Source organism: Micromys minutus (assembly GCF_963924665.1).
Source record: "Micromys minutus genome assembly, chromosome: 22".
Taxonomy (NCBI): domain Eukaryota; kingdom Metazoa; phylum Chordata; class Mammalia; order Rodentia; family Muridae; genus Micromys; species Micromys minutus.
This window is the reverse complement of record NC_137957.1, coordinates 7,580,675-7,606,270: the sequence shown is the minus strand read 5'-3', so window position 1 is coordinate 7,606,270 and position 25,596 is coordinate 7,580,675. Positions and strand designations below refer to the sequence as shown.

The 25,596-nt window shown below is 48.4% G+C and overlaps 1 protein-coding gene across 2 annotated transcripts in view; it reads right to left on the bottom strand.

Moving 5' to 3' along the window:
* Nucleotides 1-25,368, bottom strand: part of KIF5A (kinesin family member 5A) — a gene marked incomplete at both ends in the record, with an annotated part of 31,928 nt that extends 6,560 nt beyond the window's left edge. The window contains 16 exons of one of the 2 annotated variants that reach the window (XM_080935276.1): nucleotides 81-269; nucleotides 1,308-1,454; nucleotides 1,741-1,947; nucleotides 2,619-2,687; nucleotides 4,557-4,732; nucleotides 5,046-5,194; nucleotides 5,947-6,095; nucleotides 6,191-6,295; nucleotides 8,125-8,249; nucleotides 8,447-8,534; nucleotides 8,637-8,692; nucleotides 9,376-9,424; nucleotides 9,877-9,981; nucleotides 10,362-10,435; nucleotides 10,519-10,606; nucleotides 25,240-25,368. In XM_080935276.1, the coding sequence (XP_080791402.1) occupies nucleotides 81-269; nucleotides 1,308-1,454; nucleotides 1,741-1,947; nucleotides 2,619-2,687; nucleotides 4,557-4,732; nucleotides 5,046-5,194; nucleotides 5,947-6,095; nucleotides 6,191-6,295; nucleotides 8,125-8,249; nucleotides 8,447-8,534; nucleotides 8,637-8,692; nucleotides 9,376-9,424; nucleotides 9,877-9,981; nucleotides 10,362-10,435; nucleotides 10,519-10,606; nucleotides 25,240-25,368 (1,905 nt within the window). The remainder of the gene's footprint in view (nucleotides 1-80; nucleotides 270-1,307; nucleotides 1,455-1,740; nucleotides 1,948-2,618; nucleotides 2,688-4,556; nucleotides 4,733-5,045; nucleotides 5,195-5,946; nucleotides 6,096-6,190; nucleotides 6,296-8,124; nucleotides 8,250-8,446; nucleotides 8,535-8,636; nucleotides 8,693-9,375; nucleotides 9,425-9,876; nucleotides 9,982-10,361; nucleotides 10,436-10,518; nucleotides 10,607-25,239) is intronic. The other variant, XM_080935277.1, reaches the window with a different exon arrangement.
* Nucleotides 25,369-25,596: the final 228 nt, after the last annotated feature.

Sequence of the window (25,596 nt, the reverse complement as noted above, 5' to 3'; positions counted from 1 at the left end):
CTTCATGCCTGGATCCTCCCTACCGTCACCCTGGTTGTTCGGGCCTTCTCAGGCTGCGGTCTCCATGCTCAGACACTCACCTGTGAGATGAGCAGCTGACAAGAGGACAGTTCCCTGCCAGTCACCTCCATCTTGCGATGACACTCCACTTGGAGATTCTCCAGCTGCCGACAACGCTTAACTACAGACTTCACCTCGGACTTGATCTTGCTGATGTAGAGTCGGGCCACCGTGAACTCCTCTTCGATGGCCCCACTGATCTCCACGGGCTGAGGGAGGGCAGAGGAGGGAAAGCTGCTTCTCCTGTGTCTCCCCCTGACCCACTGTCCTTCACAGGGACTCCAGGAAGCTGGGAGTTCCTCAACACCAAACACATTCAGCAGTTTGTGCTGGCTAGTTCCTGTCAACCTGACGCGAGCTAGCTGTCACTATTTTTTTTTTCAAATAGTGATCAATGTAGGAGGGCCCAGCCTACGGTGGCAGGTGTCACCCTTGGGCTGGTGGTTCTGGGTGCTATAAGAAAGCAGACTGAACAAGCCAAGGAGAGCAAACCAGGAAGCAGCACCCCTCCATGGCCTCTGCTTCAGCTCCTACCTCCAGGTTCCCACCATGTTCGAGTTTCTGCTTTGGCTTCCCTCGATAACTTGAGATACTTAAACCCACAGACCCTTTCCTCCCCAGCTTGTTTCTGGTTGTGGTGTTTCAGGAAAACCCTGACTGAGACACAGCTCCTATTAACAGCACCTCACTTCCGAGCCACTGTTTACACTCAGATGCTGTTAGTTCTCCCATCTGCCTTGAGAACCACTGAATCTCTTGTTTGTTGCACTGCCCTTGATAGTCCAAAACCCCTGGGCTCAAGCCTGACTCGCCCTCCAGAGGATGGGGACCGCAGCTGCACTCCTCAGCACCCCAGGTCCTGCCTGATGATCCCAGTAGGTCATTTTCTCTTTCTTTCCTCCTTCCTTCCTTCCTTCCTTCCTTCCTTCCTTTCTTTCTTTCTTTCTTTCTTTCTTTCTTTCTTAGGTTTATTTATTATATACAAGTACACTGTAGCTGTCCTCAGACACACCCGAAGAGGGGCATCAGTTCCCATTACAGATGGTTGTGAGTCACCATGTGCCTGATGGGATTTGAACTCAGAACCTTTAGAAGACAGCCCCATGTAGGTCATTTTCTTATGCACAGATTTGCATGTCATTCCTACCCGTTGTCACCTCTAGGCCTTGCTAACCTCACCCAGGCACACTGCTGTCCCACTCGGCAGCTAATCTCACTGGGACGACGCTGCCCTCTGCCCCACTCACCAGTTTAATCTCGCCGTTGCCCACGATGACACTGAACTCACTCAGGTCCTTCATCAACCCATTCAGCACCTCAGCGATCCGTTTTCGCTGGTGTCCACTGACTTCCTGGAGCCGCTGTAGCTCAGACTCCAGGGACAGCATGGTGGCCTAGGGACAGCCCCTAAGGTCATTACCATTGCCAGCCTCCTGCTCCCCTGCCCAGCTTGAGCAGAGCCTCTCATATCATGTAAGACTCTGGGGGCTGCTATGGAGAGAATACAGACCCTGCAGAAGCCTCTGGAAGAGAGAAGGGCAAATTGCAGAGGAAGGGCAGGGGAGGGTGTCTTGGCACACTCAGCATCAGCGCAGGAGACAACTTCACACAGTAATGGCGGGAGGGAGGCAGAGGCGCTGTGAGGGCAGGGAGCCCCCGGGCCACCCACTGGTCACTTACCACCTTCTGGGACAGCTCGTCCACCAGCAGCTGGTTCTGCTGGCTCTTCTCCTCCACCTCCTGGGACTTCTGGTCGTAGTTGACTGCCAGCTCCTCCAGGGCCTGCAGCACTTCCTTCACCTCGTCCTTCGCAGCATCGTTCTCGGACTGCAGATGGCTCAGCTCCTGCTGGACCTTCTCATTGTCGCCCCGCGTGGACACTAGCAGCTTCGAGGAAAAGGCAGGAAATGTGAGACTGCACGCTGTGTGTGAGCTAAGTTCCAACAGCCCACCTGGCTTCGTTAAGCAGAATGGAAAAGCAGGGGACAGCATTACCCCCTCGCCTGGACCAGCAACCTGGCTGGTCACTACATGGCTACAAATAGGCTGGAACTCTTTTTAGTTAGTTTGGTTTTGAGACAGGGTTTCTCGGTGTAGCCCTGGATGTCTTGGAACTCACTCTGTAGACCAGGCTGACTTTGAACTCAGAGATCTGCCTGCTCTGCCTCCCAACTCTGGGATCCAAGGCCAGCACCACCATGCCCAGCTTGGCCTTGAACTCTCGATCTTCCTAACTCAGACTCCTAAGTGAAGTTTCCATGGTGCACGATTTTCACGGGTCACTGGCCCCTAAGTAGAATACCCATTCATCCATGTACTTCTGTCTGTTTTAGATAAAGTTTCGTGTACCCAAGGCTTGTAGCCAAGAATGGCCTGAACTTTCCTGATCACAGGTTTATGCCACATTGTTGTATGCTGTGTTAGGGACAAACCCCAGATCTTCATGCCTGGCATGCTCACACACTACCAACAGAGCTACATCCTCACAGCTCCTGCCCTCCCTTAAAGGACACTGTCTGATCTGCAGGAATGCAGATGGTCCCTCACTCCACTGTTACCTCTTCCTGGTCCAGCATCTGCTGCTTCAGCTTCTCGATGAGTTGGCTCTGCTGGTTGATCTCATCATCCTGTCAGAGACAAGAGGGGATGTGTGGGTACTTCTCCCGGTTTAGGGTGCTGAGATGGGAGGGAGAAGCCAGAGCCTCTAAAATTCCGAGTTGGAAAGCTCACCTGTGGAAAGGCAGCCCTTGCCCCAGCTTCCCTACGGGGACAGCAGCACTCTGTCAGCCCCCTGGGACAACCTTGACGCTACGGGGCCAAAGTCTACACATCCACATCCTTGGCCTGGGCCTCTTACCATTCCCAACTCCCCAAATTTAAAAGCAAAACAATCAAAACTCGTGGGCACTTTTTGAGACAAGGTCTCCTGTAGCTCAGGCTCACAATGCAGCTGCAAATTATCTGGAACTCTTCATCCCCCTGCCTCAACATAATAAGTGCTTGAATTATAGGCATGTGGAACCTTGACTAGGATCTTGGTGTGTATGTGTGTTAAGACTCGGTCTCACCAGGCTGGAGAGATGGCTCAGTGGTTAAGAGCACTGATTGCTCTTCCAGAGGTCCTGAGTTCAAATCCCAGCAACCACATGGTGGCTCACAACCATCTGTAATGGGATCTGATGCCCTCTTCTGGTGTCTCTGAAGACAGCTACAGTGTTCTTATATAAATAAAATAAATAAATAAATAATTTAAAAAAAAAAAAAAAAAGACTTGGTCTCACCATGTAGTCCAGACTGACCTAGAATTATATATCCCAGGTTGGCCTCAAATTCCCAGTCTTCCAGCCTCGGGTGCTGGAATTATAGGCTGGAATAGCTCACCTGAATCAAATGATGTGTTTGTGTGTGTGTGTGTGTGTGTGTGTGTGTGTGTGAACCTTTTTGTTATTTTATGTGTCTGGGGCTTTCTCTGCCTGTGTATCTGTGCACCACACGTGTGCCTGGTGCCTGCAGAGCCAGAAGAGGGCATCAGATCCCCTGAAACTGGACTTAGAGGTGGTTGCGAGCTGCCATGGAGGTGCTGAGAATCCAACCCAGGTCCTCTGGAAGAGCAGCCAGTGCCCTTGACCACTGAGCCATCTCTCCAGCCTAAAACGCAAATGCTTATGCACAACAACCAAATCCATTCTGAAAAATGGATTGGACATCTATTTAAAATAATTTTTCCCAGTGTGTCCAGGCTGGCTTCAAACTTCCTATGTAGCTGAGGATTACCTTGAGCTTGCCCCCACCCAAGTGCTAGGATTACAGGCATGTGCCTCCGTGTAATCTGCCTGGCATTACACGCTCCTGGAAACTGAACCACAGCTTTGTGCAGGCCAGGCAGACGCCCCCCCGACTTATATTCTCAGCTCCAACAGGTATGTTTGTGAAGGACTGTTAATGGAGGGAGAACACTTGTAATGGGATGTTAACTGAAAAGACTGAAGTCTGTCAGTCAGGGTGGCCGCACTGGTAACCCCAGCACCCAGAAGGCTGAGGCAGGAGAATCAAGAATTTGAGGCTCACCTAAAATGTGAGACCATCTAAAAGAAAGAAAGCTATCAGATGCAAATTATGTCAGCGGTACACCTCGGCTGTACACTCTGCGCAGAGTAAAATATCAAGTGTCGTCTCTCTGTGATAATGACCCGTACTTTTCATGTTTGTCTATTTTAAAACACCATAATGGTTGTACAAGCCAACTTTTAAACCAATCACGGGGTGCGTGGGCTTGTGTGGTGTGTGCACGTGCACGCCACAGTGCTCTGTGAAGAAGCACTTGTGGGCGTCTTGGCGTCTCCTTCCACCAGGTGGGGCTCTGGAGATGCCACTGAGGTCAACAGGCTTGGCAGCAAAGGTGTGTTCCTGTGACCTGTGACCGAGGCCTCACCTGCCCGAGCTGGCTCTGTCACCTCCCTCCTCAGCCTTCAGCTCCCTGCACACTGCGGTCTCACCTTGTCATCAAGTTGCTTGTACAGACGGCGGATCTCCTCCTCGTATTTCTGCCTCTCCTCGGGTGCAATGCGTACCACAATGGATGAGTTGTCATTCACAGGGGTCTCCTCACAGAGCTCAGCTCCCAGAGCAGAATCCTCCCCAGCCAGACGCTCCGTCTCAGGCACATTCTCTCCTGACAGAGGACAGGAGAGGAAAGACAGACTGACGTCATCGGTTCCAGGCTGAGTTCAAGTGAGCAGATCCACCTTAAATGTCTCTGGCACTCAGACAGTGAGCCCTAAGTTGCTATAGCTTTGTGTGATTGTCACAGCAGAGGCAAGGGACGACAGTGGAGCGAGAACTGCATGCCAACCCCTCAGAGTGAGGATCTCCAGGCCCTCAGCACCACCCACTGCTCTCCTCCGGCAGCACAGCCTTGATTCCAGAGGTTGCTGGCCTCAAACACTCCCAGACACGGCTTCCCTCCCACGGGAACCTTCTCTCACCATTGCGCCACCGGCTAAGCTCAGCCTCCAGCTTCGCGATTGTCTCCTTCTGGGCCTTGGTCTTCTCCTTCTCCTTCTCGTATTTCTTCTTCCATTGCTCAGCCGTCAGCTCCAGATTCACTGAGGCAGTGTTCTTGATGGTCTTTGCCCTGAGCAAAGAGAAAAACAAAGGTGAGACTCCAGCTGGCCCTTGGTGATGTGTGTGTTTGTGCGTCTGTGTCTTCTTTGTGTATGTGTGTATCTCTGTGTGTGCCAGTGTGTGTGTGTCTGTGTGTGTATGCCTGTGTGTGGCTGTTTGTGTGTGCCTATGTGTGTGTGTGTATGTTTCTGTGTGGGTCTATGTGTACCTGTGTGTGTGTTTGTGTGAATCTGTTTGTGCTTGTGTGTGCCTAAGTGTATGTCTATGTGTGTGTGTTTCTATGTGTGTTTGTGTGTCTCTGTGTTTGTCTGTGCTTGTGTGTGTGCTGCCCATGTGTGTATATGTCTATTTGTATCTGTTTGTGTGTGCCTATGTGTGTATGTGTCTGTGTGTGTATGTGTATGTGTACGTGAGTATGTGTTTGTGTGTCTGTGTGTCATTTTGTGTCTGTGTATGTGTGTATGTGTATGTGTGCATTTCTGTGTGTCTCTGTGTATTTGTCTGTGTGTCTGTATATGTGTGTGTGTGTGTCTGTGTGTTTCTGTGTGTGCATCTGTGTCTGTGTGTCGGTGTGTGTCTTTTTGTGTCTTTGTATGTGTTTCTGTGTGTGCCTCTGTGTGTGTCTCTGTGTGTGTCTTTGTGTGTGTTTCTGTGTGTGTCTTTGTGTGTGTCTCTGTGTGTGTCTCTGTGTGTGTATGAAAATAGCAAGGGCTGGGACAGCAGCAGGGCACCCAGGACCCCTCTGGGGGCCCCGACACTGACCGCTGTCCAAACATGAGTGTGGACTTGGTCTCCGCGTCATTGTAGCTGGAAGGGGAGCAGCAGATGAACATGGTGGTCCTGCAGTTCCCTCCCAGAGAGTCCTGGAGAATCCGCGTCATTTTGCTGTCACGGTAAGGCACGTAGCTTTTCTAGAGCAGGAGCAGATCATGGATGTGATTTCAACTAGATAACAAAGGGTAGTGCCGCGCACTGGGGACTGAGCCCGAGAGCTGGGGACACTCACAGTGCCCTCGGCCAGAGCAGAAATCACGTTCCCCAGGGCCGACAGTGACTTGTTGATATTCTTTGCCTCATCCAGAACAGCTCCCTCCGCTCCTGTCTTGCTGACCTGTTGGAGAACAAGTGTGTCAGGAAGAGGGGAGGCTGGCCTCACCCTTCCTCCTTCACCTGAGCTCTTGCTGAAGCTCTCCCGCCCTATTTTATATCAGTTACATGGACTTTTTATGACGGGTAAATTCAGTGTCAGAGGGTCCCATCAGTGACTGCCAGGGGACGGGTGGCAGGGGAACTAGATTCTAGAATTCGGCAGTAATGACACTGTGCGATCTTGAGAACAAACTAAATAAATTGTGGATTATTCAGGGGTGAGGGTGGGAAGAGTCTCACTATGTAGCTGACTGCAGGGGTTACCTGTGTACATCACCATGCCTGACTCATGACTGTTTACTCCTGTGTGCAAGTGCTTGTGTGTGTGTGTATGTGTGCAGGTGCTTGTGTGTGTGTGTGTGTGTGTGTGTGTGTAGGTCAAAGGCCAATTTGGTGCTGTTCCTCAGAAATTGTCCCCTCACTTTTTTTTTGAGTTGAGGTCTCTCTCTGGGACCTGGGGCTTTCTGGTCAAGCTCTGCTGGCTGGCCAGTGAGTCCCAAGGGTCTGCCTGCCCCCCGTCCTGGTGCTGGACTCACGTGTAAACACACGCTCAGGTTTTCACATGGTGCTGGAGACTGAACTCAGGTTCTCCCACTTCTGAACAAGTGCTTTACCAACGGGACCCTCACCCTGGCCCTGTGTTTTGTTCTGAGACAAGGTGACTAATCCAGGCTGGCCTCAAACTCCCTATGTTGCCAATGATGACCTTCAACTTCCGATTCCCTGCTTCCATCTCTCAAGGAGATGACAGGCCTGCACCAGCGCGTCCTGCCTCTGCAGTGCTAGGTGGAGAGGAGGCCCAGGCTTTCATGCCTGCTCAGTAAGCACTCGACTAAATGAGTCATGTTCCCAGCCTTGGATTAAATAGAAATGTGCGTGCATGTGGGGGGGAGGGGTGAGAGAGAGACAGAGAGGGACAGACAGAGAGGAGAGACAGAGAGGGACAGACAGAGAAGAGAGACAGAGAGGGACAGACAGAGAGGAGAGACAGAGAGGGACAGACAGAGAGGTAGGAAGGGAGAGAGAGAGAGAGAGGGAGAAAGAGAGAGAGGAGAGACAGAGAGGGACACAGAGAGAGGTAGGAAGGGAGAGAGAGGGAGAGAGACAGAGAGGGACAGAGAGAGAGACAGAGACAGAGAGACAGAGGGACAGAGAGAGAGGACAGAGAGAGAGAGGTAGGAAGGGAGGGAGAGAGAGAGAGGTAGGAAGGGAGGGAGAGAGAGAGGGACAGAAAGAGAGAGACAGAGACAGAGGGACAGAGACAGAGAGACGGACAGAGAGAGAGGACAGAGAGAGAGAGGTAGGAAGGGAGGGAGAGAGAAAAAGAGAGTGGAGAGAGATGGGTCAGGGAGCACAGCACAGCATGTGTGTGGTCAGAGGACAACCTCAGGTGTGGCTCCTCAGTTTCTCTTGTTTAGAAGCGATCCCTCCATTGTTCATCACTGACTACACCACCTCCCTCTAACTGTAGGACACAAGACTCACAGACCTGAGCCACAAGCCTGGGTTTATGTGGCTTTTGGAGACCTGACCTCAGGTCCAGGGCTTGCATAGCAAGTGCTTCACCTACTAAACCATCTCCCTGTGATCTATTTTGATGGTGAAATATTTGCTTATTGCTGGGGAGGGGTCATGCTGTCATGCTCCAAGTGCTGGAGTGAGAGGTGTATTGCTACCATACACGGCCAAATTTATTTTTCTTTCAAATATACTTTTTTAAAAAGGCAAACCGTTCCCCCGCAAGGATTCCTTTTCAACCCCTGCACCCCACCTTACTCCAGAGATCCCAACCTTCTCGCTCCCGGCCAGATCCACGAGGTACAGCTTCCCGCTGAGCTTCTGCTCCGTCTCTATGTTCTCCTGCTTGATGTTGATGAGGAAGATGCTGTGGCTCCGTGAGCTGTGTTCATTCATGTCTGCAGGAGACACGGGTCCTCGGCCTACCACCCCTCAGAGAGCGCAGCCTCAGCCACTCCACCCACCAAGAAAGAAAGGGCGTCCAGGCCCATCCCCACAGTGTCATCTCCAAGGCCCCTGCTCATTTGTCCCCAGTGGGCACAGAAGAGAGGTGAGAAAACCTCCAGACCCAAGAGCTCTTTTTCTCCCCACTCACTGGTGACAGCGACATGACGGTTCGACTTCCCCTCGTCGATCACATCCAGAATCTCCTCTGGGCTGGACACAAAGCGTTCTGTACAACCCTGCGGGAGGCAGACATCAGGTTGAGCTGCCCACACGCCACCCCCGCGACCTTCCAGGGGTCCTCCACTGACCCGTTCCTCTTGAGCCCACCCTGCTCTCACCTTGACAAACGGCACCCGGTTTTTGTCCTCATGCACAGACAGGTTTGTCTTGGTCACTAGATCAAGATATAGCAGGGTGAGAGAGACCAGGACTCCCACCCTAGGTCTGCTGCATGCACGCTTAGCTGGGAAGTTGCCCAGTGGAAACACAAACACCGAGTTCACAGGGAGGCTCTACACCTTCATCCTCCTCACAGGACACCAGCTACTCTTGGGTTCTGTGTCAGGACTGAGCCTTGAGCCCATCTCCCAACTCTCCCAGGCTTTGAGAGGGTTTTTTGTTTTTTCCTGTTGTTGTTTCCGTAGCTGGAGGCTGGGGGTTGAACTCAGAACCTCACACCTTACTTCCTACCTAGGTCCCCATTTCTCTTTCTGCTCCTTTCTGTTTTTCTGTTATCAACTGGGGTTTGAACCCAAGGCACACGCATGCCAGGTGGGTTCCACTACTCACCAACGTCCCACCCTTCTTTATCTTATTCTTTCCTTTTGAGACATAATCTTGCTAAGTTGCCCAGGGTGGCCTCAAAATTACAATCCTCCTGCCTCAGTTTCCTGAGTAACTAGGCTTAGAGGCAAGTGCCACCGCTCATGAATGAAAGTCTGTCGGGAGGGGGCCGCAGGACTGTGGTGTGAAAGAGGCATCTCCTGGAGGCTCAACTGCAGCCAATCTCTGGATGAAGGCGGCCTCTCTATTCTCAGCCTCCTCCCATGCCTGTACCCACACGGACTAAGTACGCACCATCCAAAAGGTCACGGATCTTATCCAGGTAAATCTCGAAGTAAGACACCTGGTTAGGGAGACAGGGTGTGGTTTGAGAAGGGGTTCTTTTGTTGTTGTTTTAATTTTATTGATTTTTAAAAACAATTTTTTAAAAAGATGTATTTATTTATTATATATGAGTATGCTGCAGCCAGACACACCAGAAGAGGGCATCAGATCCCATTACAGGTGGTTGTGAGCCACCATGTGGTTGCTGGGATTTGAACTCAGGTCCTCTGGAAGAGCAGTCCAGTTCTCTTAACCACTGAACCATCTCTTCAGCCCCAAGAGAGTGATCTTAAACCTAACACAGGAATCCCAAACTGACACATCAGGCTCCGGGACGGCGGTGCATGGGAAAGTACCAGAGAAGACATTCTTGGTGGGAAGCTGAGGTAACTGGAGTAAAACTTCAGCTGCTTTATTCTGGGTCTTCCCACTCCCCATCTGAGGCCCCCCAGAAGTCACATGTTGAATCACCTTAATGTGGAATTCAAGATTCTCATCCATGGAGTAGATGTGGTTGAAGATGTCTCGAGCGATCCGGGGAATGATGCCCATGAGCTGAGGGTCATGCAGCTTTCCCTGAGGAGGGAAGGCATACCAGAGTAAAGCTGAGGCTCACAGGGTGCCACGGGGTGAGGAGCACTCTCACTCAGCTGGGGGAAGGTCACCACCATGGCTGCCTGTGAATTGAACACTGACCACTGAGCAGTATTTGGACTCTCGTGACTGCAGGGTCTCCAGATAAAAGGAGGGCAGCTGGCGTCACCAGAGGTAGGGGAAGTGTGTGGCTGAAGGGATTCCTCAAAACCTCTCTCCCACATCGCACCCCATTTCATCCTTCAGACCCATCTGCCTCCGATTCAGGTCACCTCTGGTTCCTGGATTTTCCTTAATAGAAGGTTTTTTGATCTTCTGTGAACCTTCCTCAAATCCCTCAACCCCCAAGTCAGAACCCTCACCTCCATGGTATGCGTTTTCCCTGAGGATGTCTGTCCATAAGCAAAAATTGTGCCGTTGTAGCCAGCAAGGACGTCTGAAAGAAAAGGCAGAGAAAGCTATCTGGCGGTGGTGGTGATGGTGGACATGGGAAATACATTCTGAAGACAAGTCTCTTACCTTTGACGATCTGCATGGCACAGGCATGATAAACCTGCTCCTGAGTCGTGTTTGGAGGGAAGACACGGTCGAAGACATACGGCTTTCCCTGGAGGGGAAGTAAAGCAGGTCAGACATGAACAGAAGAGAGGTGTGGAAGAGGAACACCACCACCCTGGCCGGCACAAGGCATCCCTCTCTCTAGCCCTGAAAACACAAACACTCGGGATGGTGGGAGAGAAGCTGAGTTTACAGTGACAGCAGGAGTGTGCTGTGTGGTAGGGTCACCAAGGAGTGTTGTGTAGTAAGGCTTGGGTAAGGGGATCCTCGTCTGGATGGGGGAAAAACAGAAAAAGACGAAAGAAAACTAGAAAGCAAGGAAGGATTCATTAACGGCGAAAAGAACCTCAACATTTACAGGTATTGTCCTCTGCTGAGCTGGACAGGGGCTAGAGAGACGGCTCAGACACCAAGATCATGAACTGTTACTGCAGAGGACCTGATTTCCGTTCCCATCACCCACATAGAAGCTAACAAGAATTTTTAAATTGCTGGGCAGCTGTGGTGGTACATGCATTTAACCCCAACACTCCAGAGGCAGAGGCAGAGGCAGCTAGATTTCTGTGAGTTCAAGGTCAACCTGGTCTGCACAGAGTTTCAGGACAGCCAGAGCTATACAGAGAAATCCTATCTTGAGACAACAACACACCCAGTCTCAAAAGAACAGACATAATATGAAGTCACTGATAATTGGATACTAGCCCCAGAAAGCTCTGAATACCCAAGAAACAACTCACAGACCATATGAAGCTCAAAAAAAGGGGAGGAGGACAAAATGTGAAAGCCTCAGTTCTTCTTAGAAAAATAAATAAATAAATAAGTGTATAGCACCCTCTCAAAGTGTGGTACACCTAGACCTTAAATCATTAATAATTCAAGAGCTAAGAATGTAGCCTTGTGGCAATTCTTGGTATTTAAAAATCATTATGTGGGCTGGAGAGATGGCTCAGTGGTTAAGAGCACCGACTGCTCTTCCAGAGGTCCTGAGTTCAAATCCCAGCAGCCACATGGTGGCTCACAACCATCTATCATGAGATCTGTTGCCCTCTTCTGGTGTGTCTGAAGACAACTACAGTGTACTCATATATAATAAATTAATAAATATTTCTAAAAAAAAATAAAAAATCATTATGTTTAATCTTTACACACCAAGAAAACTTTGACTATTTTCATGTTACATTTTGTTTTACATGTACTTTATGTTCATTGTAACTAGTGAGATTTCAATGCATACTATCAAACCTTTAAAAAAAAATCAAGTACTGACAAATATATATTCATTCATTTTAAAAATGCTTTTTAAAATCTGTACATTTATCTCTGTGTTTTAAAATAAAGTTGTTTAAATAAAAACAAAAATCAAACCAAAAAACAAACAGAAAAAGAAACAACAACACAAAGAGCTCTTAACTCCACTCCAGTGCCAGGGGTACAGTCTCTCTTACGGTCTCCCAGCACCAGGCACACATGCATACACGCTCACATACATACAGGCAGAACTCTCCTCGTATAAAAACGTTTAAAAACACTTATTAAGTAAAAGATGCAAAATTGGTGACACGGGTGTAGAATGTCCCCTGGGTGTGCGGGAAACATGCATGGGGGGGGGCTGCTGTGCAAACATGGTCAGTCCCCTCATTCTGAAAGGAAAGTATGAAATCAGAAATGGGGTGCCCCTTCAAGGAACTGCTACTCAGGGGAGAGCACAAAGCCAAGCACAGGAATAACTGTAGTACAGACAAAACAGGTCATCAGAGCCATGTAATGCGCTGTGAACCTCTGATTCAGGGGGCTAAGCAGAGACTTTCTACTCATGTTCAGGGTCCGCTCTCTGACAGATTCCTGGGTTGTGTCTCAGGAATCAGACCTGTTGAATTATTTTTCTAGAGTCAACCTGTCCAATCGAAATGTGAGCCTCTAGATCAACCCACCACAGAGCTTGGAAGATGAGCTTTGAAAAAATTACAGAAAGTCCTACCACCTCTAATAAAAGAAAGGCGACTTGGCTAGAGTCAGTCACACAGCTACAAACTCCTTCCTACAAATCCCAGGAAGAATTACAGCGCCTGGTTACTTTGGGAAGCTAGGCCAGGAGAGGTGATACTTTGTGTCCTGCAGTGTTTATTTCATACCATTGGTGCCTTCATTGGTGTTGTCTCTTTAAGTATACTTTTGAGCTAGTTTCACTATGAAGCCCTGGCTAGCCTGTAATTCATGATGTAGACCAGACTGGCTTTGAACTTACAGCAATCCTTCCTCTGCCTTTCAAGTGTTGGGATTACAAGGCCTTGATTAAATTACTCAAGGGGCTGGAGAGATGGCTCAGTGGTTGCTCTTCCATAGGTCCTGAGTTAAATTCCAGCAACCACATGGTGGCTCACAACCATCTGTAATGGACTCTGATGCCCTCTTCTGTCATGCAGCTGATATACATGCAAAAAGAGCACTCACAGACACAGATACGTAATTCTTTTTTAAAAATGAAAGATTTTAGCTGAGTATGGCACATGCCCTTACCATCTGCAATCAGGAGGCAGAGGCCAACACAGTGAGATCCAGGACAGCTGGGCTACACAGAGGAACCTTGTCTCAAAAAACAAAAATACAAATTATTTATTTTTATTTTCTTAATTATGCCTTTATGTATGTGTATGTACATGTGAGTACAGGTGCCCAAATAGTCCAGAAGGGTGTCAGGTTCCTTGGAACAGGAGTTAAGGTGCTTCTGAGCTGCCAGATATGGGTGCTGTGAACAGAAACCTGGTCATTTGCAAGAGCAGTGTATATTCTTAACCACTGAACCATCTCTCTGGCTCTATACTCATTCATTAATACATACATACATGTGTGTATATATATATATATGTATATATGTGTGTATATATGTATGTGTATGTGTATGTGTATATGTATATGTATATATGCTTTTGAGACAGGGTTTCTCCTTGTAGCCCTGGCTGTCCTAAAACTCACTCTGTAGATCAGGCCGGCTTTGAACTCAGAGCTCCACCTGCCTCTGCCTCACAGTGCTGGGATTAAAAGCATATGCCACAACTGCCCTGCTCATTTAAAATATTTTTATGTTTCGTAACTACACGCTAAGACTGTTACTGAAGACACCACTCACAATGATTTCAGAACATAAGGAAATTACCCTCAAACTAACCAGGAAGCTTCCTCCCTGCCAGCTAGCTTTCCTAGTGCAAGAAGGTTCTATTTGTGTGGTCTTACCCAGTGCATGAACATTTATATTACAGTTTTGATGTGCCAGGCAACAGATGGGCAGTGGTGTAATAAGGTACCGTTAGTGTCAGGAACCCCACAAGAGGGGATTCCACACCTGGTACTGTAATCCAGCTCAAAAGCCCATTGCTAACCCAGCTCTCCAGAGCCAGAGGCCGGTGCGTTCTGTCAACTCGAGGCCAGCCTGACCTTCATGATAAGTTCCTACAGAACAGGAAAGTCAGGGCCACCTGAGGAGACCCTAGGGGGAAACCTGCTGTCATCATTTTGTTCAACGGACATGTCTTCGACTGCATTCTAAATATTTATAGGACAGGGCTTCTCCCAACCTTTGCCAGAGGATCTTCTTTTGTTGAGTGGGTTATACTGAATGCTCGTCCCTAAATGGGACATTTGTGTGAACCCCACCACCACCCCACCACCCGACTCCAGTCCCAGGGAAACCTGAGGAAGAGGAGCAGATGTACAGGCTGAAGGATTGGGAGAGCTGTGAGGGTCTGTCTTCTGGCTATGACTTGTCTGTCTTGAGGCTCACAGCAGCTGTGGTCCAGCATAGGAGGGAGGCATGCCGTGCCCCTTACTAAGGAGCTGCTGGCTGCTGAGGGAGACTCAAGAATCTTCCCACTGGGTCGGGACTAATTGAACTTATCAACAACAACAAAAAAGTCTCTTGGGGGCACATGTGGGGGGAGCTGGAGGAGAGAAATGGGGGAGGGGTAGATAAGATTATATTGTATTGTGTACATGTACGAAGTTCTCAAGAAAAATTATAAAACACTCATTTCAAATATTACACAATAATGTGTCTTCTCCCTTATATTTCTTTGCACAAAGGAGAAACTTTTTTTTTACATATAAAAACTACCAGTTGAACATGTAATTCACACCTTACATCCCAGTAAAGGCAGCAGAAGCGCTCACTGGTTGTCTGAGGCTAGCCTGGTCTAAATAGTGAGTTCCTGATCAGTCTACATAGTAAGACCCTGTCTCAAGAAAAAAAGAAATCTTGGGGCTGGAGAGATGGCTCAGTGGTAGCATCAGTGGCTCTTCCACAGGACCTGGGTCATTTCCAAGCACCCATATGATGGCTGACAACTGTCTGTAACCTGGGATCCAGGGGGTCCTGATGGCCTCTTCGGGCCTCCGTGTGCACCAGGCAATGCACACTGTGCAGACATAATGCATGCAAAACATCCATACGTGTCAAAAATAGCAAAATTAATGTCTACACTGGGGCTGGAAATTTACAGTTGGTAGAATGCTTGCCTACCACGTTCCTGGATTTGAACTCCAGCACTGAGTAAACTAGGTGTGGTCGCTCATGCCTGGAAGCCCAGCACTAGAGAGGCGGATGCTGGAGGATCAGGAACCCAAGGCCATTCTGCATAAGGACTTCAAAGCAAAAGACTGAACCAAAAAAAATTTTTTATTAAGTCTGGCTTTTGGTTTAAAACCAGCCGGAAGTATTTACTTGGTCACTCCATAATCAGTGCATCCAAAGCCCAGCAAACAGCTGTGCTGAGAGGCTTGTTTAGAACGCCTGCCGTAGCAAGGGCAAGACCCGGGGTCTGATCCAGGCACCAACATATTAAGTTACACTTAAAAAGAACAAGGCCAGGAAATGGAATTCACAAAGGAGAAGAGTTGGGGAAGGAGCTCCTTAATGGGGTGCGGCAAACCGGTTTTAGCAAGTCATCCTGGTCCATTTAGTGCTTAAATATTAATACGCTCTGCCAAGATTCCGGTGCTAGGGATGCAGTTTGCAGAAACACTTACTGAAGTGAGAAGAGATGGGCAGAAAAAAACGCTCACTCCAGAGGTTTGTACTAAGGAGAACCAGAAGACAAGCATCAGCAGTGATGAACTGGACTGTGGCTCAGTGAGTGTGTAGCATACATGGGACCCTGAGCTCGAATCAGCCTTAGCTCAGAAAGAAAGAAAATGGGATGGGGCCAAGAATGGGAGAGGAAAAAGGAATAACTTTTCTAAGATATATTATATACATATATGCACATTATACATAATAAATGTATCTATATACTTAAATATATGTATATAATTATATTTATGCATACATATATATTTTACTTATTTATCCTGCATAGGAAAACATGTTAGTAGCAGTCATCCTTTTTCAGTATGGTTTTATTCATTTGACTGTTTTGGAGGGACAGGACCTCACACTATAGTCCAGGCTAACCATCGATTCTTGGCAAAGCCTCCTGGGCTAGCTCCAGAAGGCTGGGACTGCAGTGAGAACCACCAAGCTGCTTTGATTCTAGGCTTACAATTGTTATTTCATCTTGCTTTTTTCCTGCAAACTCTTCTTCAGTCGTGGTGACGAGTGTCTTGTCGCTCTGTGACCCAGTCTTTAAGTCTGAGCTCTCTCTTCGGCCTACCGCTAGCTCCCAGGTTGGAAGGCCAACCTGGTCTACAAAGTGAGACTCTGCTAAACAACAACAATTTTTTTTCCCAAAAATAAGAAAACATTTTTTAAAAATCAGAAAATCTACTCTTTTTGTTTTGGGGGACATTCAGTAAGTAGTTCTGGGTGGCTTGGAACTTACTGTGGACCATGCTGGTCCGAACTCAGAGATCCCTCCTGCCTCTGCCTCACAAATGCTGAGGCTAAAGGCATGAGAAACCACACCCAGCCCAAAAAGTCTGAAGTTGTTTTCTTTTAAAAGATTTGTTTATTTATTTTATGTATATGAGTACTCCTTAGTTGTCATCAGACACACCAGAAGAGGGCATTAGATGTGAGCCACCATGTGGTTGCTGGGTATTGAACTCGGGACCTCTGGAAGAGTAGCCAGTGCTCTTAACCCCTGAGCCATCTCTCCTTCCCCAAGTTTGAAGTTTTTAAACAGAGATTAATCTCCTTGTTTTGCAACTGTGTGGGGTAGGTGTCTGCCTAGGAGAGAAGCCGTGCAGACTACTCTGGACAACAATCTGCTCACATGCTGGATGAGATGAATTTTATATGCTGATATGGAAAGATCTCCAAGGCTTAAAGGTAATTTTTAAAAGTACATAATAGCATGTATAGTATGCTAGCATATGTACAAGAAATGTCTGTGTGCTGGCTAGTGTTACGTGTCATCTGAGAGGAGGGAATCTCACTTGAGAAAATGCCTTCATAATATCAAACTGTAGGCAAGCCTGAAGAGCATGTTCTTAGTTTGTCATGCGGGGGAAACAGCCCATTGTGGCTGGTGTCAGCCTTGGGCTTGTGGTCCTGCATTTTATAAGAAAGCCAGCTGAGCAAGCCATGGGAAGCAAGCGAGTAAGCAGTAGCACCGCTCCAAGTCCTCAGCATCAGCTCCTGCCTCCAGGTTCCTGCCCTGAGTTCCTGTCCTGACTTCCTCCAGTGATGAACAGTGCTGAGGAAGCATAAACCAAATAAACTCTTTTCTCCTTAACGTGCTTTTGATCATGGTGTCTTACCATAGCAATAGTAATCCTAACTAAGACAGCATGCATGTACATATGTGCTTGGTTGTAAATGTATATAATGTAAGGTTGTACTTACACACTTGATTCTAAGTGAATATATTGAGTGCAGGTACTTGACTGTAAGTGTATACAATGTATACATGTGTGCAGGCACTTGACTGTAATGTATAGGATGTATACATGTGTGCAGGCACTTGACTGTAATGTATACAATGTATACATGTGTTCAGGCATTTGATTGTAATGTATATGATGTATACATGTGTGCAGGCACTTGACTGTAATGTATATGATGTATACATGTGTGCAGGTACTTGACTGTAAGTATATATGTTTTTGGAAGTGTCCATAAATACTGAAAAGAGGCAAAGGAAGAAACGTACAAAGGAAGACTACTTTTCATTATAAACTTTCGATTATCTAAGTCTATAAGACTTATTGAAAGATTAGATTAACAACTATTAAATGAGTCAGGAGGGGTGGCACTCAGCACTCAGGAGGCAGGAGCAAGTGGTTTACTGTGAGTTCTATGCCTGGTCTGCAGAGTGAGTTCCAGCATAGTCAGGACTACACAAAGAAACCCTGATGTGGAAAAACAAACAATCAAACAAACACCAAAATTATAAGATGAGCAAGGCATGCTGGTATATGCCTATAACCCCAGGACTTAGGAGGCTAAGGCAGGAGGATAGCCATAAGTACAAGGCCAGCCCAAACTACATATCAAGGTTGTTTAAAAAATAAAAATTAAAACAACTATAAGAGATAAAAGTTACATAAAATATTTAATGGGGCTGTGACTATAGCTCAGCAGTAGAATGAAAGCTTAACAAGTCCCGGACTCAATCTAGCACCTTCAAAAAGTATACGAGCACATATCATTTATGATGTAACTTTATAAACTACCTAGAATGTGCTGAGAATACATGGAATTCTGTGTGTAGTGGCCCATACTTTAATTCAGCACTTCAGGAGGCCGCAGCAGAACTGCTTTTAGTCTAAAGCCAGGCTGGGCTACAGAGGGAGACCTTGTTTCAAAGGTGGTGTTGGGAAGGCAGCCTGGGCCAGAAGGGAGACCCTGACTTGAAGGGGGGGTTGGGGAGGCAGCAGGGTGGCTCATGGGCAAAGACACACACTGTCAAACTTGAACACCTGAGTTTGATCTCTAGAACCCACACAATAGACAAGGCTGCTTTCTGTGACGGTCCTTTGACCTCCTGGGTGCCATGGAACACAAACATGCCTACATAACATACAGAATAAGTAAATTAAAATGCAGTTTAAACGTTTTAAAAGAGACAAAAAACAAGAACAACAACTCCCCCCCAAAACCAACGAAAGAACAATAACAGAAACAAACATGAAATAACAATTTTTGTCTTAGAACGGTAAAATAAAGATTGATTTTTTTGTATCTTCTATGTGCTTTTGTCTTTAACTTTGCCAACAATTATTATTAAGTTTGTCATTATATTGTTTCCAATGTTATTTTTTTTAAGTCTACCTTAATTCTCTAACATTAATCCACATCCATGTTTCTTCCACCCAGTGGTCAGAAACAGAAACACAGCATGTCTGCCTCAGACCAGTGAAGCACCTCCCTTCTCCACCAATATTTCTCCACCATGCTGCCTGGAGCCAGGCATCCAGCCAAAGGGGGCTAAATATAACTCTGCAGCCAGCCTGGCCCCTCCTGCCTCCCCCCACCCTCTGCCTCGGAACACGGGAACCAACACATGCAAATCTACAAACACTCATTCAAAACATTCCCAACGGTAGGATTCCAGAAAGCTCAGATGAATAAAATGGCGGGCGCTCTCCAAATGCTGAAGCTGAGGAGTGCCTGGGAACCCTTGATCTTCAGCCCAGGCTGGAAAAGAGTGAAGAACTGAAAATGGGCGGGGCTCTCAGGTCTGCGAAGAGGATGAAAGACACTCAAGACCTAAGAAATGGGTGTGTTTACCATTCTTGTGATCAGCAGTGACAAATGTTATGACTTCATTACTTGCTGTTTCTTGTTTGGCTCGTCAACTTCAATTTCTAGCTCTTTTTTATTGTTTTGGGTTTTTTCCATTTGTTTTATATGTAGCTCAGCAGCCTCCTGGCCTCAAATGTAGTCTTGCTTCTCCATCTCAAGTGATGTATCCTAAGATCGGCTAGCTATGGTGGTACATGCCTATAATCTCAGCACTGGCAGCTGAGGCAGGGGGATCACCAAAAGTTTGAGGTCATTCTGAGCTACACATCGTTTCTTGTTTTTATGGTATGTTGTGAGGTTTTGGTTTTGGTTTAGGGTAGGATTTTACTGTGTAGTTCTGACTGGCATGGAACTCAAAGAGATTCACCTGTCTCTGTTCCCAGAGTGCTGAGATCAAAGATGTGCAACAACATACCCTGCTCTGTAGTGTCTATAAAGGATCTTTATTGGAAGGTAAGGAAATTAATACGGAGCTGGTAAATTCCATTTGTTTGTTTCTGACAGGACCTTGCTAGGTGGCCCAGGCTAGCCTGGGACTCACAGTCCTCACTCCTGTAATTAGCACCATGGTGGCTAGACCCTGCTAGCAGGGTGCCTTTCTGATGACCTACTGCCACCTCTACCCAGGCTTCTCCTGAAGTTTCAAATCACCACTGAGATCTAGAATTTCCCCAAGGACAATGTCCCTCCAAATCCACAACACCAAGCAGAGTCTCTGGAACTCAGCCGCTCACTATTGAATGAACAGATATGGATGAGGAAGAGATACTGCAGGCTTAGAAGTTTGGATGAAACCATTAATAAGAGGGCAAAGTGTTTAGCACTTCCAAATTAGACTTGTGCAGAGACACAATGTATAAAAAATATTTACTTTTATTGTGTGTGTATGAGTGTTTCTTTATACATATGTATGCGTACCATCTGCATGCCATGTGTCTGTGGAGACCAGAAAAGGGTAGTTGATTCCCTGGAACTGGAGTTACAGACAGTTGTGAGTTCCTATGTGGGTTCTGGAGACTGAACCCAGGTCCTCTGTAAGAGCAGCCAGTGCTCTTAACCACTGATCCATCTCTCTAGCAATCCCTTCCCCACCTTTTGTTTGTTTAGTTTGGTTTTTGCGCCAAGGTTTTTCTGTGTAGCCCTGGCTGGCCTCAGATTCACTGAGCCTACCTCTCTACTTCCCATATGCTGGGATTAAACGTGTGGCTCATCATCCTCATCGTTTTTAGACAGGGTCTCTGAAGAGTCCACTTTGGCCTCAAAGTTCCAATCCTCCTCCCTTAGCTTCCTGAGTGCTAGGATTCGAAGGGTGTGCACCACAACACTTAGCTAACTTTGTAGCTGTTAACCTGTTTATCTGGGACACACACCTGCAATGTCACTCAAGAGGCTAAGGCAGGAAGGTGGCCTCAAGCTTAAATGTGAACCACCCTGGACTACACAGCGAGTAACAGGTCAGCCCTGGCCACACAGCAAGAACCTGTCTCAAAAAATAATGAACTGTGGCTGGCTAGACAGCTCAGCAGATAAGGTGTCTGCTGCCAAACCGAGTGACTGCCCAAGTTCCACGCACAGGACTCACTGGGTGGGAGGGAGAACTGAATCACTGCACATTTCCTGTGACCTGCACTGGTGTTTTGTAGTACATGTTCCCCGCCTCCACAGATAGATAGATGGATGGATGGACGAACAGACGGACGGACGGACAGACAGATACAATCTTAATAACAGAGGCTGGGAGGTGACCCGGTAAGTAAGAGCACTGCTGTGCATGCAAGAGGATCTGGATCAAATCTCCACACCCATGTAAGACCTGGGAATGGCTGTGTGTGCTGGTAACCTTAGTATTGGGAGGCAGGTGGGTCCCAGGGGATCCCAGGCCACAATAGTAGCTTCAGAGTCAGTAAGAGACTGTCTCAAGGGAACAGGTGGCCAGCAACAGAAGAGGACAGAGACGTCCTCCTTTGGCCTCCGTATGGAGGGATACGCACATGCTCGCTCTCTCTCTCTCTCTCTCTCTCTCTCTCTCTCTCTCTCTCTCTCTCTCACATGCACACACTACATACACCCCCAACTCTCCGAGCAAAAGTTGAAAGCAGAGACGATCTGTCATGTGCCTGTTCGCATGGTGCAGTTTATGCATGATGTCTCGTGTGATGGGTACAACAATCCTAGGAGTTGAGTATTGTTATTCTCACTTTTTAAATAAGGAAACAGGGGCTCAAGTGGTCTACTGGCTTGCCCACAGCCACGCAGCTATGTTACGGTGGGCACAGCTTCAAACACAAAAGGCTCTGACTGCAAACCCATACTCAGAGTGACCCAGGAAGAGCAAATGGTAGCCATGCGTCAGCTCTTTTTCCTCCTCACAGCCTCGCCTTTGCTTGTCGTACGGCCCTCCTCTCCATTTCTCCAAGCGTTTTCAAGTAGAACCAGCTTTTCATCACCTTCTGGTCTAGCCCTGAGCCCACTGCAGGAGGGGTTCTCCCCCAATCTTTCAGGGGCGTCCTTCACTTTCCTTCCCCAGTAACTACACCAGCGAATGGCAGATTCAGAAGTTGCAATGTTGGCCTGCTCCATTAGCAACATCCCCGCAGTCTCCCCACCTCAGGGATGCTCTCTCCCAGCTCCACGTTCCTTCCAGTCTTCTCTGGAGACTCCACAAAGTCCCACAGCCAGGGTGCTGTGCTGTTTTTGAACCCACTCTGTTCCCTTCATCAGTGTGACCACTGGCTCGGGAAAGGTCCCAGGACCCCGCTACAGTTTTGCATCACATGTGCTGATTGATGTTAATAGGGAGCAAAGATTAGGAATCTAGAGACCTGCTCGGTTGTTGAGAAATTGTTCAGTAGAACCCAAATCTTCAAGCACCAGGCCCTATCACAACCTGGGGAGGGGGTGTTGTCATGGTAACACTTGAGAGACACTAGCCACAGAGAACACTGCCTCTACTCTGCATCTTTCTTTATAACACTCCCCTCAAAGCTAAGGAGACCCTTACTTTCCCTTCAGGACCCTCGAAGTCACGATGGTAGCACATGCCTGTAATCCCAGCACTCAGGAGGCTGAGACAGGAGGATAAACGAAGGGCAGCCTGGAGTATATAGAGGTTCAGACTGCACTGAGGCATATGAGAAGGAATGTCTCAGAAACAAAACAGAACAAAACCAGGCCATAGAGTGGTGAAGGTTTCATTCAGTGGGTGAAGGTATCACCTGGCATTCCTAGTTCAATTCCCAGGAGGACACTGACTCCTGAAAGCTGTCCTCTGACCCTAACATGTGTGCTCTGGTGCATGCACACCTTTAGTCCCAGCACTTGGGAGGCAGAGGCAGGTGGATCTCTGTGAGTTCAAGGCCAGCCTGATCTACAGAGTGAGCTCTAGAACAGCCAGGGTTATACAGAGAAATCCTGTTTCAAACACCCAAAAGCAGAATCCACTTGTCTTTTGGGAGACTGGAGGAAAGAAGCTTTGGACAGTTGAAAAGGGGAAGATGGGGGGACTGACTTTGATTGATTCCTTGCCGTCCCCCCTTTCCCTACATCTGGCATGGACGCAGCTGTTCATACTGAAACAAAGATGAGAAAAGCCAGAGAGACACATGAGCCCAGTGAAAACGTCAGACCGGATTCTAAGTGTAAAGAGCAAACCAAGACAACAGCTCACACACGGTGTCCCACCAGCCTTCTACTATGACAAGGGCTGCTGACTTTGTCAAATCTCACCCCTTAGACTCCAGAGAGAGATGAGACTTATAGAGCTGTCTCTCCATCTTGCTGTCTTTCCCTTAGCAGGCTGAATGCAGCCCAGAAGGGCCTCTGGAGCCCAGAGTGACTGCAGGGCTGTGAGGAGCGGGGAGCAGGGCTGTTGGCTCTGGGAGTTATCTTCTCCTACTCAGCCCCAGCTTGCCCTCATCCTTCCAGACATTTTGAAGTGGCTTCTTCCACTCCTCAGCAGGCAGTTCCCCACACTGCCTCCCAGAGAGAGCTGGGGTAGGAAACAAGGGAGAGGTGGGAGGGAGTTGCCGTGGCCCCCCTGGAGCCTTCAAGGATCTCCTCAAAACCCTGTGGCCACCCTTCCACTGAGTGAAGAAGGAATGTCCAGAATGTAGGCAGCTCTAAGGATGTGGCCCGAGACAAAATGGCCCCTGTAAGAACTTACACCCAGAGTGAGACTAACAGGAAGATTCAGACTGAGCTACAAGGGCTGGCAGGACAGCTAAGAGGAGACCAACTCTGGAGCTGAGACAGAAGCTGTGTGACCAGGGAGACACGGACTTCTTTTCACCCCCAATCTTCCCCTGCTATCTCACAGGCCTGGACCCATCCCATACCAGGATTGCCTATAGAGCCTAAAGGAGCCCATCTTCATACAGTGGATAAATCTGAAACAGGGACGTCAGCTCTAAAGTAAACCCTAGTGGATTTGCTTCCTGTGGACACTCCCTGCTGGTTTTCAGTCTTTATAACTTAAAGGGGCCTCAAGTTGCAAATTCACCACTTAAAGTCAGCCAGCCAGGTTACTGGGGGGGGGTCCCCTGGGTTGATCAGGACTTTATTTTACTCTGGCCACACGGATCAAACAGCAAAGCCTAGGTTCCCTCAGGCAAAACAGAGATACCCTCCTGTGGCAAATGCAAACACACTACAAATGCAGCCACCGAGTCCATTCCGTGAGACTATTACATGCCAGGGGTAGGAACTTGGAGCTTCTGCCTAACTCAGAAGACCTGGTGTCTCCTTTCCGGTTGCTTTATGCCAAGCACGGTAGACTAAGGCACTCAAGAATCACCCTGACCTTGAGCACTGCCCTCACAGCCGCTCCTCTCTTCTGAAACTGATGGTTTCTTGTCTCAGTTGCCCCCAAAGCCCTCCAGAACCAGACCCCGGATCCTGTTACCCTGAGGTCCTTAACACCCTAAGAAAGGTGGAAGGGGCAAGACGGAGCGGCCCTTTAGGCTGCCACAGATAACTGTCTGGAACAGAAATCTGGGGAAGCTGAGTGGCATAAAGGAAAAACATGTGAGTTTTGGAGTCACAGACTTGAGTTCAGTTCTGTAGACTATCAAGTCTCAGCATGACCTTGAGAAAGTCATTCAACTTCCTTAGACCTCAATCTCCTCATCTGCAAAATGGAAACATGAACACTGCTTACTGCAATTTTGAGAATTCAGTTCTAAGCGTGGAACATCAAGTGCACGGAGAGTATTAACTCTCCTGAGAATCTCCTGGGGGAGGGCCACCATGACCAGGTAGCACTCAACTACTACACGGTACTGGATCTTCAAGACTGAGATGAATAAGCAAGTGTGCACAAACTCGGGATTTGGGGACTTCGACTTGGGAGGGCTTTCGATCTGAAACCCTCTTGATCCCATACTGGGGATAGGAAAGCACACGGGACCTTAGGATTCCAGAGGCTAACTCTCCAGTTGGGTGTGGCATCCATGTATTGCTTTCCCAGAAAACCCTTCACCAGATTTGTGCTCCCTCCCCCCACATCCAGACAGCAACTACTTGAGGTGATGATGAAGGGCTGGTCCTAGAACCCACTCCCATTCATTCCTCCACAGAAACCCTAGACCTCTCACGTCCGATCTAGCCCATCCCCTAACCTTCTTCTCCCTTCGTGGAGGTTAGGGTAGAGATGCGAGCCAATAACAAAGGGGAAACGCGCTTTCTCTAGGGGAGAGGGAAAACATCACAAAGGCAGGGAACTGGCTCTAAGGGGTGGGAACATTGCAAGAGAGTAGCAAAGACAAGTTGGGGCTCCTGATGACAGGGAAGGAGCCCCCTCCCACTCTGCAGAGACTTGGCTGCAGGCCTAGGCAGGCCACACCCAGCCATCCTGATGCAGGGGAGAGGAGGGGCTGCGGCGGAGAGGATGGAGGCTGAGCATCCCGGAGCCGCTGCAGGATGACAGGCAGAGGGGCTAAGTCTTGGGGGTAAAAAGATTTTTTACATCTCGCCCTCTCCTCTAATTTCCTTCGGATTGTAGCACTCACCCCAATAATGACGCTGTCGTCCCCTTGGAAAATGGGGATGAACTTGTCCCCCCGCAGAATCTCGGCCTGGTTCAGAGGCCGAAATCGGCAAAGCACCTTGATGCTGCATTCGTTGTTGGTCTCCGCCATGGTGGTCGACGAGGAGGGGCTGGGGCGCGTCTGTGGCTGCAAGGGTAGTGTGTGCTCCGGAGGAAGGGAGAGCTGGGCTGAGGTCAAGGCGGAGGACAGGTGGTCTGTTGTTGGGGCCAAGGGAACAGCTGGGACGCCCCGGCGAAGGTGCGCTTTTGGTGTCCTGCGGCACTGGATGCGGGAGACCTGGGCGTCTGGTCCTCTCGCCGCGCTGTGCCTCTCCGCCCC